General features: G+C 35.1%; 1 protein-coding gene across 2 annotated transcripts in view; it reads right to left on the reverse strand.

Annotated features, from left to right (window-relative positions):
- Positions 1–13,196, reverse strand: part of RASA1 (RAS p21 protein activator 1) — a 112,939-nt gene that overhangs the window by 24,920 nt on the left and 74,823 nt on the right. For both annotated transcript variants that reach the window (XM_032847000.1, XM_032846991.1), the window contains exons 9-11: positions 11,790–11,868; positions 5,484–5,604; positions 4,141–4,297 (exon numbers count right to left, since the gene is read on the reverse strand). In XM_032847000.1, the coding sequence (XP_032702891.1) occupies positions 4,141–4,297; positions 5,484–5,604; positions 11,790–11,868 (357 nt within the window). The remainder of the gene's footprint in view (positions 1–4,140; positions 4,298–5,483; positions 5,605–11,789; positions 11,869–13,196) is intronic.

Genomic DNA, 13,196 nt, shown 5'->3' on the forward strand with positions numbered 1-13,196 from the left:
ATTAAAAGTCAGAAGTTTAGTATAAAGAAATAAAGTGCTTAGCGACCTCAATACTGAAAATCTGGAAAAACTGCATAGCTGCGCAACTAAAGCCTTCAAGAACACAGGCAAATGAGCAAAGCTATCCAAACGTTTGTTCACTGTGCTATTCACCTCTGTTGCAAGGAGTTGTTAGCTTTCACGTAACATTTCATTCAAATGCAGGTCAGTCAGTGTATTGGGTTCTATGCATACACAAAGCAAGAAATATTCAGCGCCAGTCATATATTTCAAAGAAAAAGATAACTGCATTCATCCACAATTTCACCATTCGTACTGTGATATTTGCATTCTATGATACATAATTTAATGCCACCCTATTTTTCACCAGTCCTATCTGGTACAGGTGTCTGTTCATTTCCTTGAAACATACTTTGCTGATGCTGTTTTTCTTGGTATCCGCTCTTTCTTTGTACTCCCCAACTCTTTCATAGGAAGGCCCTCCAAAACACAGCTGATGACAGTAAACTAGTATACTTTGGAAAAAACTCAGTTCTTTAAAACGAAAGACTTGTACCTTAGTTCCCATGAACATAACTTTTTCATACCAGGTTTAGACCTGGTATCATTAAAAACAATATCAGAGTCTTAAAAGCCACCTTCAACAAGAAACTCTGCCCAAGAAGCAAGCTGTGTTCCCGTAGCAAATGGTAAATGTGCATTTACTGCTTTTCTGCTGCCTGAAACTCCTTTCTTGGTGTTAACCATAATAGGAATACTTTGGTCTCTTTAAACTGCATTAAAAGACCTGACCTTTAACTCTAGCAGTCATTTTCTTTCATTGGCTAGGGACCACGGACCTTTCTTTGTGATACTGCAAACTGATTTTTGGTCCACTCACGCCTATTCATAGAAAGTATGTCATAAATAATGTTATAGCTTTTTCCCCCACCCAAATTTACCCAGATGTACTTTTATTAGTCCTAATAATGCTTTTAAGATTCTTGTTATTCAGATTTTACATATCACCAGGGAATCATTTTTAACCTGATTTTTCAAAGCTGAATTTCTGCTTTGAATCTATAAACTATCAGAGCACATTAATCTATTTTTGTGTTCTAATTCTGAGAAGTTCACCCATTCTTTAAGCTGCAAAGCATGAATCAATCCCCAAGCAGTATTTTTTCATTTAGATTGTAAACTTCAGCAAAACTCTTCTTTTGGACGGCTTACAGACGCTGGTATCACAGAACAGTACAGTGGCATTCTGATCCCATTTTCTCCCTTAAAACTGAAAACACGCAGCTAAAGCAGCTTGCATTTTATTAGACTCTATTTTATAATATTTCACGTGGAATTCTGGTCTACAGACTTTTACATGTAAGGGTCTCTCTGTATTGCTTTATTTTCCAGAATGAATTTCTGATGTAAAACCTTTAAATTTTCTATCATGAAGCTTCTTCATTGATCATAAACTTAAATACTATTTCTACAGTATCTTCTTTGTTTCAAAGGATTCATTTACTGCTTTGAATACTTTAATAATTTCTTTTGGTACTTCTTTGAATGACCAACAATTTACTTCCAAGTCCTTCTATAATGTTTGCAGATTCATCAGTGTACAGTGAAAATGTAATCTCTGGCTCTGTACATAGCCTATCATTTGTTTCACCAATGCATTTACTGATAGTACTATCTGAACACAATCTAATACTCTTTGAAAATAGTACCTCTTCTCTTTCTTTTGCTTTTTGGCTTCAAACATACAGTTGGCAATTTCCATGCAGACTGATTAAACAAGCAAATTCTCCAACTCTGTGTGAAGCATTCTGGCTTTAGCTTTAGCTATTAATTCCAAGATCTCCTAACAAACTTCCCAAGCAGAATCGGACACTGTAGGAACAGATCTATGGAAAGGAGGGGATTGGGAGGGGAATATGGGGGTGGAGGGACTTTTACTGAAAACTTAGTTCTTCAGTGATATGGTGCCAACACAATGTGCCTGGCATCACTGATTTATTCAACTTACATGCAAAATATTTAGGCTGAGGAAAAGAAGATTTACTGGATTTAGTTATCCCAATACATTTCTTAAGTGGCCTAATAGTTTGAATTTTTTAAATGAAGGTTACTGTTTTTATCTTGTCATTTTAGTGACTTTCCAGCTTTAATCACCAAACTGTCCTTGATGGTAGAAAAATAACTATACATTAAAGCTAATCAAAGAAGTAACAATGGAAGAAAAAAATCTACATATCTAAAAAAAATCTGAAGTTACATTTTTTTAAGAACTCCCTTGCATATTTTATAATATGAAATGTTGAAATCTCAAACATTTAATATTTTTATTATACTGACATTTTTATAACCACCAATATCTCAATAGACACCCATAACCTATTCATGGCACGGGGTGGGAAAGCTCTGATATAGTTATCTAAATGAATTTATACCCATCTTCCAAGATTCAACTTAAGAACCACCTATTTCATACTACTTAATTCAATAGCTTGTTCCCAAAAATCTTCCCCATGCAGCTACTCAAAGCACAAATAAACCATGTTTGGTGGTGAATAGTGTGGTTGTCTCCCCAGCATCCATTTCCTTCTCGTACAGAGAGTACAAAGCAGCCTTACTATTTCAGTGGGATCATTTTCAACAGGGCTTGGGCACCCAATGGCCTCCATTTATGAAGGGAACCCCACCTTTGCTACTTCAGGGAAACTACAACTACACATTGATTGAGACGTGGCTCGATAGTGCATTCACAGGATTTCCAATCATTACTGGAGGCAATGCTTACTTTTTCCTTCTCTGGGTATTTATGCCACTTTGCTACCATGAAAGAAGCGGTTTTGTGAGGAATAATTCAGTAAACACAAAGGCAGCCAGAGCAGAAAGATGAAATGAAAAGCAGCCAGAGGTCTGATCTAACCACACCCGAAGGCCAAGAGTCTCATATTGTTAAGGAAGGAAAAACAAAATTTGGGAAATCCTATGTTATCCAAAAAATTTTTGCTTGTTTTTTGGAACAGCTGTTTTTATGAGATATTAGGAAGTGTTTGGAAAAAAAAAAAGGGGGGGGATGGGGAGAGTTATCAAGTTCAAAGGTTCATGAAATACTTCATATAATAATTCCCTCTTAGTGATTCAGAATATAAACACTGGCAGAAATTAAAAAAGTCCTGCTTTAAGGATAAACTATGTGTTCAATTCAGCATTTCTAAAACCATAACCATTTAAAAAACTGACTATTAAAATTACAAGTAACACTAATGCGATGTCCTAAACACAGTCTGGAGAAAAGAAATGACAAGGTTGTATGTTCTACAGCTATTTGTTTTAAAGTTTCCTGAACTTAAACAGGATAAAGCTGGATTTGCTTAGCAGAAATGCCATCCTGAAGCAGAGAAACAGTTGTAAAAAAAAAAAAAAAAAAAAATCTGTGTTTTATTAATGCCAATATGTAATAAAAATGGTCAATTTATCTAAAAAGACTCTAGAATGGATTATTAATAATACTGATAGTGAAAGGTAAAGAAAGGCTTTGTTTCTGATAAAAAAAACTAGAAGTAATCAAGAGTTGGATGTGTCTTGTGACAGTCAGGATTCCCCTTTAGCTTATACATTTTTTTTTTTTAAACTTTGAAATTAATGTAAGAAAAATGTTTCAACTCCAAATCTGAAACACTCTCCTTTTTCCTACTGAAGCAATTATTTTTACATTAGAATTCTTAAGGTCAAATTTTTTGAAGAGCCTGCCTATCAAGTTAGTAATACAACTGAGTGAACTCAGTACTATCAGATGCAATGAATTAAGAGAGAATGTGATAAAACGGGAAAGAGGACAAGACTCAAAGTCAGTCACTCAAAAGACTGCTGGTAAGGGAGAGAGGAAATATGTGATATACAGGTCATGTTTTACTACAGGAAATGTCATTCCAAAGATTTCTATATAATACCAAAGTGGAATTTCATGCACCGGTTAGTGTAAAATAAATAAGGAAGACAGATATTACCCTAGAAAGTAAATCTGACATTTTCAGATGATTTTAGGACTCTCAAAAATCCATTGGCTATGCTTTGAAAAATGATCTGAACATATCCACACTATTTTATTATTAAAACAATTCCAAAAGAAATAGGAAACCAATTTCTTACCTGCCAAAGAGACTATCATGAACAACATAGACAGAACATACACTGAGATCTATTAATCCTTTTGGTTTGGTAGCTCGTTTTTCACTTTCAAAATAAATAAGTTGGGCATCACTGCCCTCTAAGATAAAATACAAGTTTTTCCACCGTTTTCCTTTGCCTGTGAAAAAAAAAAAAGGGTGCTTTCCATTAGCCAAATAATAAACTATAAAGCCATGTTTGCGTGTGTATACACACACACACACACACACACACAAATTGTTGTTACTGAAAATAAAAATCGTATTTCCTTTCTATTCCAAAGCTTCAGTAACATACCAGTCCTTACAAAATGAGAAAATGCCTATCATATTTATCTGTAAAAAAGTGCCTTTTGTTACACTGCTTGTTTTAGTGAATCACAGAGTAAATGACAACAGTACCGTAACTGTATCTTTTCAAGTTTCATCAAGATAAGATCTTTAAAATTCTTGCTTAGGAGTAATTCTTTTTTAATTTTAAGAAAATACTCTTCTACCCCACACCCTACCAACTAACCTCCTATCATTTCTTAATGTTAATCTGAGGCGAATCTATACAACAGAAACATCTGAACAATAATGTGACAAGTGTCTTTAGAAGTCTTTTAAAAAAATAGTAATAATGAAGTATCAGGGAGAAAGTGGGCAAAGAATCAAATAACCTGACCTCAAGAATGAAAGAGAAACTTGGAAATATGTAAGCGTGTGTCATTAAACTCTGCTTGAAAATGTGGGCTTAATATACCCAGACTCTGCATTTTTTAAAATTTAAACTCAATTCATTAACATGTATTATTAGTTTCAGAGGCAGAGGTTATTGACTCATCAATCTTATATAATACCCAGTGCTCATTACATCACGTGCCCTCCTTAATGTCCATCACCCAGTTACCCCGTCCCCACTGCGTCTCTCCTTCCCAGCAACCCTCAGTTTGTTTCCTATGAGTAAGAGTCTCTTATGGTTTGTCTCCCTCTGACTTCATCTTGCTTTGTTTTTTCCTCTCTTCTTCTATGATCCTGTTTTGTTCCTTAAATTCCACACATGAAATAGATCATATATAATTATCTTTGATATATTTTGTTTAGCATAATACCCTCTAGTTCCATCCACACTGTTGCAAATGGCAAGACTTCATTTTTTGATGGCTGAGCAGTATTCCACTGTGTGTGTGCATATGTGTACATGTGTGTGTGTATATATATACACATCTTCTTTATCCTAGACTAGATTTTGAAGGATGCTTAGCTACAAAAGCTTTAAACAAGGGTCAATTACTAAATATTAGTGGAAAATACTGAAATTGAATCTTTCAAGTTAATACTTACCCTTTTTTAGAAGATAACCTTTTTTAACAATATTTTTATAAAACGCATCCTTTGTTTTTCGACGAATTGTATTATAAATTTCCTTGCCATCCACTGTATCATTGAGTACTTGTTCTTGATCCTGAATTTTTAAAAATATTAAAATTATTTCATAAATTCTTGATGGTAATAAAATCTAAATTACCAATTAAAAGCCAGGTTGTGTGTCTGTATAAAACATTTAAATAAAGTTTTTAAGGCTAAATTCTAAAATATGTATATTAAGAGATCCTTTGCTTTTCAAAGAAAGTCTCAAAAATACAGTTTTGTTATGTTGCCTTGTTGTGTTATAGCAAATAACATGGACAACATGAATTGGTCCCAAGAGAAGTGATAAACTGGGAACGAGTTCAAACATAAAACCAATTCCTATTTGCTTAGGCACAGTTGTGTCTGTGAGAAGCACTAGGTGAATGCAGAAAATTGCACGCAGCTGATATGAGATGCGTGCAATGATAGGAATATACAAAACACATCTCTAGTACCTCACAACCCTCTCCACCCACTAAGTGTTATATGCCACACCCACCCATCCATCCACACAGGGTGTTACAATACCATCTGATTTCAAATAATCCTTCTACCACTTTACAATAATCAAAAACCCTTCTGATAGCCTCTTTGACAGGTAAACTTCAGGTCTTTTTCAAGGTCAAGGCCCATATTTATTGTAGTAGTTTAAGATTTCTTAAGATTTCTTAAGCATTTAATACATATAAAAACTAGGCTACATTTTATTAGGTTCTTATCTTTATATGTTACTGATGAGGTTCTTGAGTGTTGTACCCCTAACCTTACCTTCCCATAACATTGCGGTCTTTATTCCATGGTTTTATGTAACTCTGACTTTTAGGAATGGACGCGTGTCTCTTAACTGCTAAATCCTCCCAAATAACAAAAAGAATTCTGATGTCAGGAAGTATTTACAGAGAAGAGTATCTTAATAATGATCTTTCCAAAATAAATCAGTCATTGGTATTACTACTGGGATCCGCTGGATTCAATTTCAGTTTCCTAGTTTCTTTTTTGAGCAGTTCTTACTATTTGCTAGGATTAATATTTTATGACTGTTATCTTAGAGACTTCATACGTCCATCTGATCCTCTTATAAATCTAAGATATGAGATTTTCAAAAATCCTATTTTTTCCTCTGTCTCAAAACATTCTGTTATTTCATCATCCTAGGAACAATTTTCATAATTATTCAACAATTACTTCTCAAGTATGCTAAAGAGCAGGGGTAGGCAAGCCATGGTGCAGGTACCAAATCTAGCCTACTGCCTGGTGTTGGACATAAAGTTTAATCGAAAACCCACACTTATTGCTTTATGTTTTGTCTGTGGCTGCTTTCTCAGTACAAAGGCAGAGCTCAGCAGCTGAGATGGAGACTGGAGGCCTACAAACCCTAAAATATTTATTATCTTGCCCTTAAAAGAAAAGTTTGCCAACCGTTAACTTATAGGATGATGCAAGAGTGAAATACACCATCTCCATTGTATCCCACTTTGTTGGTTTGTGTTTGGTTTTTTTTTAACTGTGTTACCAAGTGTTGCAGCATCTTTCAAAAAAGTGTAAAAAGCCCACCTGTTATCTTTTTATTAGTTTTCATTGAGCACAGCCCAGGACCTTTGATTTTCCACTAATAGCAAAGAGAAAAAAACTGACATAGAAGATGTTTGACAATTATTAAAAGAATCAAAAGATGAATACAAAGAGGCAGCAGCACTTTGTGATCTACTGTGATGGTAAAATTCATTTTTGATAAGCAAAAATCTCAGACTGCAATTCTTCAAATGACAGTATCCTTAGACTTCCCTCAAACTCAAGAAATACTGAGTAAACGATGTATTTCTAGCGGTGGGGGGAGGAAATATGTATTGTGTTTCTGTCTAGTCAGTCATTTAATAGCAAGGAGGTCATCATGCAATATTTTGTGGTAAGAATCTAGGCTGTCCTATTTTGCTAAAAAGAAATAAGGGTTCTTTAAATTTTTATGTTTGTGTACCAAGATTCACTTAATATGATCTGTAAGTGGACAAAGGTACTTTGTATTCAAAGGTTGTAGAAGGAAACAGAAATTTCAAAACTCACGTTTATCACTGTAACTTATGTTTAAAAATCTACACAGAAAAATATTTTACCCTTATGAAGCAAAGAAGACGGTACTCTCCTAAAAAAATAATAAGCCATCCAAGTTTTCAAAATTATTCCATTTGATAATTCAAGTACATGAACAAAAAGCAAGAATCATAAACTAAAACCCAGTGGAGAGATATTTACATCTGGAATTACTACTGTATTCTGATAATGAAAGTGTGGGAAGAATAACCAGAGTAATTATACAGCAAGAATTAATTAGAGATGTATCAGAAATCTGGAATTAGGATTTATAAAATGGTATGTTCCAGGTCCATGCATGACAGTGGATTAACAACTGCTTATTTCAAGCCTTTATAACCAAGGAAATATGGGAAAACATTTGAGTTTGCTATGTTTAAATTCTTATTAAATTTTCTAATAGCCTTTTTTGGACTATACCTTTATTCCTACTTCTAAGGATTATTCATAAAAAGGCTGAAGAATAAAAAATTTAAAAGGATACACTGGACCCAGATGATAAACAGTAATGACTACTTTCCTGGTTACATAGATTTGTACTTACCAGTCTTTTATTCAATAATGATAATATTTAGGGGCACCTGGGTAGCTCAGTTAAGCATCTCCCTTCAGCTCAGGTCATAATCCCATACTGGGCTCCCTGCTCAGCAGGGAGTCTGCCTCTCCCTCTCCCTCCGTCTTCCCCCAGCTCGTGCTCTCTCTCACTCTCTCAAATAAATAAAATCTTTAAAAATAATAATGATGATGATAATATTTAGTACTGGCTACAGAATGGGGCATATTTGTGGTCTGTTCTTTAATACACAACTACACTAATATCTGGATTTAAATATCTGATTTCAGGATGATCTCCAAAGCTCTTTTCTAAATTGTATTAGAGTAGGGGCTAATATACTTACCTACAACCTCTAAAGGATTCCAATATATTAGAAGAAACTATGGCCAAGGACAGAACTTCACTTTCCAAACTCCACTAAATCATTGGATGACAAAGGGAAGGCTTTAGGGCCTACTCTCTACCCATTTAACTCAATAATATGTTGAGTGCCAGGGTCTGTACTAGTTCTGGAGATAACATCAATGTGCAAATCAAAGATCCGTATCCTCAAAGAACTTACATTCTAATGAGGGAAAGATAATAAACATAATACATAAATCATACTGTATATTAAGAAATGGTAAGTGCTTACTATTAAATAAGGTATAAGGGTCAATCTCATTGTGAAGCATAAGAAGTAAGAGAATGAGACAAGTGGATATAGGAGAAAAAAAATCATTTTGGGCAGAGTCAACAGGTAAAGCAAAGATCCTAAAGCATGAGAGAAACTGTCATATTTAAAAAAACAAAACAAAACAAAACAAAAACAGCAGAGAAGCTAGTATGAGTGGAGACAAATGAGAGAGAAGGATGGTAGAAAGAGGAGTTCAGAGGACCAATGAGATGACATCTACGGTTTGAGAGGCCACTGTAAGGACTTTGGCTTTCACTCTGAATGAAATGTAGAACAGGTGCAAGTATTAAAGAGGGGAATGAAATAATCTGACTTACATTTCAAATGGATCCCTCAGACTGCTGTTGTGCAGCATAAGGGGCAAAGGTGGAAAGAGGTAGACAAAAGTCAGATTCTGACGGTGGTCACGTGCTACATTTGTTTGGAAGGCAGAGGCAGTATGATGTTCCCAACAGTATGGATACAAAGCACAGGAGGGAGAGAAAGAAGAGTCAAGGATGACTCGATGCCCTAAGTCATTACCCCCTCCAGTCTCAATTTCCCTATCATACAGTAGAAACCTCATCTAGTTGTTGAAAATTAAATAAACTAGTAAGAACAGTGTCTAAAACACAGTGCTTAAAAAATGTTGCCTATTTTATTGTGGGCTGCATTGTCTCAAAAGGCTCCTTCTCTTCTAATGTATGTCTTGAGAAGGATTAGCTCTACAAAGTAAGCACCTAGGACAAAGGAAGTACCTAGGACTGCTCTTTCCATTCCAGCATCTTACTCTGAGTGAGGGTATGCAGAGTCACCCCAGGGGGAGTGAGCTAATAAGTTTTTCCATTAATAAAAGGTTATTATTATACTTTCTTTTCTGTACTAGTATCCTGCTGGGAAGGATAGGTAAGTATTAGGATTCCCAAACTCCTATGGTAACCTACTTTTTTATGCCAGGCCCTAATTAATAGACTTGAAATAGATTTAATGGTTTTTATGTAGTAATCAAATTGCTTTCTAATTGGCATCAGTATTTCTGAAGTATTTAAGGCATTAGTTGGCACTTTTGCAAATGACAACAATTTGGGGTTTGCTGAGTTATGAAACTGCAACACGGGAGTGCGGCAGACTATGTATTTGAAGTACTTCTTAAAACAACCTTATAACTTAAGTATGAAAGTTTAAATGTCAAATACCACTTACTGTGCTAAGAGATTTTATTCTAAAAGGTAAGTTTTTCTCAAAAACCTTAAATTAAAAATTCTAAGCACAATTTCAAGATGGGAAAATGTATGACTTAATTTGTAGACAAATAAAATGTGTAGACTTCTGAAACAAAATCAACAAAAGCCAATGTGTATTAGAATTCAGGATATAGCAGTAGAACACAGTGGGTAAAGGCACCTCCGACCCCTAATAAAAAGACCCTGAGCAGTGCTTCTAGAAAACATGTACCACACTACGTGATTAAAAGAAAAAAGCCCGGAGCGGGGTGGGGGGGGGTGCGGAATACATGATCCCAGCATCCTGGGATCAAGCCCTGCATCAGGCTTCCTGCTCAGCGGGGATTCTGTTTCTCCCTCTCCCTCTGGCTGCCACTCTCCCTGCTTATGCTCCCCATCACCACTGTCAAATAAAAAAATAACATCTTTTTAAATAACAAGTTCGTTCTAATATGCACTAAGTAGAATAATGAACGATGTTTGCCAGAACTGCCAACAAAAGCGAGACTTCAGGGCTGACTATGGTTATTAGGAAAGTGTCAAGGAGAAACTGAAACTTGAAATGGATCTTAAACTAGCAGTGCTTGCCTAGAGGAAAGGGTGGACATGGAGAGAGCAACAGGCACAGTGAGAATACAGAGGGGTTGAAGTAGGTCCTGCTGGAGAGAAGACAGTCGTTGATTCCGTAACACAGACACCACTCCAGGCCCTGGACACACACCCCTGCTCTTGGGGACCACACATTCTACAAGCAAGTATGAGGAAATGAAGCTGTATTAAGTGTGACAAGATTCTTCAATTGATATTAAGCATCAGAATAATGATCCCCCACCTCTGAAACTGCTATGAATAGCAGGTACAACCATCTGAAACTAAGTTGTCAGGAGGAGGAAAAACTGAGAAGCTACAGACATAACTAGTCACTATGGAAGTGTAGCTGGGCACCCAAAACCTTCTTTATGTCCTTGGACTATCAATACCTCCATTTCCCACATAGAAAATTCTTTATCACTCTTTTGAAACACCTGTTCCAAACCTCTGCTACAAATGTTGCCCACCACTCTTCAGAAAGTATAAGAAATACAGAGAATAAGCAATCACACTATGCATTAAGCAGCTAAGATTCAAGAGCCCCCCTTGCTCAAGACCCATCCTTCTTCATATATTGGGGATTTTAACTACTCTTGCCTTCCCTAGGGCCGTGTACATCAAGTACTGCCACTACCCCCATCTCACCCACCACTGTCACTCTGCTCGCTACTAGTGGCTTAATGCAGAATATACAGTCATGCACAAACCTCTCTCAACCATAAACCTATAGCCAAATAAACAATGAAATAAAAAGTTTAAACCCCCCTCAGCCCTGTATCTTCTTCTGGATTTCATTATTATTTTATCTACCAAGCTCACCTACGTAAGTCCAGCTGTGATTGATCCTTGCTGTCTCCATTTTTGCCTCCAACAAGCTCACTCCCTGACCCAAAGTAACATGGCTTCTGCCCCACCACTCCTTCTATTCTCAAAAAGCCATAGAAGCTAGAAACAAAATAAAAACTAAGTGTTTGTCTTACAATTTGCTTTCTGAAAGAATCTGAGTAATGGCAGTTTTAAATTTTATCCAATTTTAAATGCATGAATGTGTGCATAAAACATACCACCAAAAATGCATTTTAAAATAAAATGCTTATTACTGCAAAAAGAAAAACAACACTGACCTGCATTGGTACAGGTTCCTTAAGATAATACCCTTCAACAATTTGTTCTTTTCGATAGTGATCTATGATGTCCCCAATGCTGTTAAAATAAAAATTACTAACATTGATATAATTTGTCTCATAAAAAATGCAAATCTTGAAAATACACAAAGACCCTGTTAGCAAGGATTATGTATTTGCAAGTGTTTTCCAAAGCATATAACCCAAATACATCAATAGTATATATGATTACAACAGTCTAATTATTTTAGAAAAGCAAGAATTCATTTACAGATCAGAATACCTGAGTCAGAGACTACAATTTTGTATACACATACCCAAAGAGTCAGAATAAGTAAGAAAAGAATAAAAGTCTACCTTTTTTTTAAGAGGATTTCTGAGGAATTGAGAAAGAACTGAAAGAAAAATGGCATTTATATAGCATGTTCAGGTAGATTTTAAGAATTTTTATCACAAAACACACATTCTGCTTTCGTAACAATCAGATGAAGTTAGATCATAAAACATTAACAGCAAGTAAAAGGAGAAACAAACAGACCAGGAGCTAATTTTACATGTAAGATTATAGCTACCACAGGGAAGGCTTATTGATGATTTTGAAAAGCAATGCTATTAAAATATTCTTACTATCTGGGAAATTTTACTAGTAAAATAGAAAATAAAATGACATTATATAATGTAATTTAACATGTATTTTAGCACAGCATAATGAATTTTCCAATGTAAAAGTGTTTCTGTATAATCAGTAGGCCATTTTATTGTCCTGAATATTTAAATCTTACACTTTTAAACTTCCTTTAATATACTGGAGGAATGGCTATTTTAGGGACAGAGAGAAAACATTTCTCAAAATAGATCTTATTTAATCTTCCACTTGATTTTTTCCACAGTTCTTCTACTCATGGAATTGAAATATATATTTTATCTCTAGAGATACATATATGTATATATACATATGCACACCCTCTCTCCAAAGATACACACATATATGTCTCCAAAGATAAAATGTCTTTGCCATAGTACAAAATTAATTTAAAGCAAATATAATGTTAAAAATAGCAAAACAGGAGACTTAAAAAGATTAATGAAAAAATAAGTATGAATGGATATGAACTGCATACCAGAGGCAGCATTTTACACAAGGGGGCAAAATGAGACAAGTAAAGTATTCACATCAAAAAAGACAATGAGGGTTGTGTTTAAAGGAATAAGGTAATGCCACATATAAATCCAAAAATATTAAAGAAAAACGGGAAATCAGAAAAGACATTTGAAGACAGATACCATCACAGAGATGACTATTTGTTTTAAAGCAAAAAGCATCAAATACATAAAAAACAGTAAATATCAAAGGTTTCTGACTCAGTAACTATAAAATGCAATTGATCTTGTGGAGCATCTCAGCAT

The sequence above is a fragment of the Lontra canadensis genome, unplaced genomic scaffold (assembly GCF_010015895.1).
Source record: "Lontra canadensis isolate GAN:19392208 unplaced genomic scaffold, GSC_riverotter_1.0 scaffold4, whole genome shotgun sequence".
NCBI classification, from domain to species: domain Eukaryota; kingdom Metazoa; phylum Chordata; class Mammalia; order Carnivora; family Mustelidae; genus Lontra; species Lontra canadensis.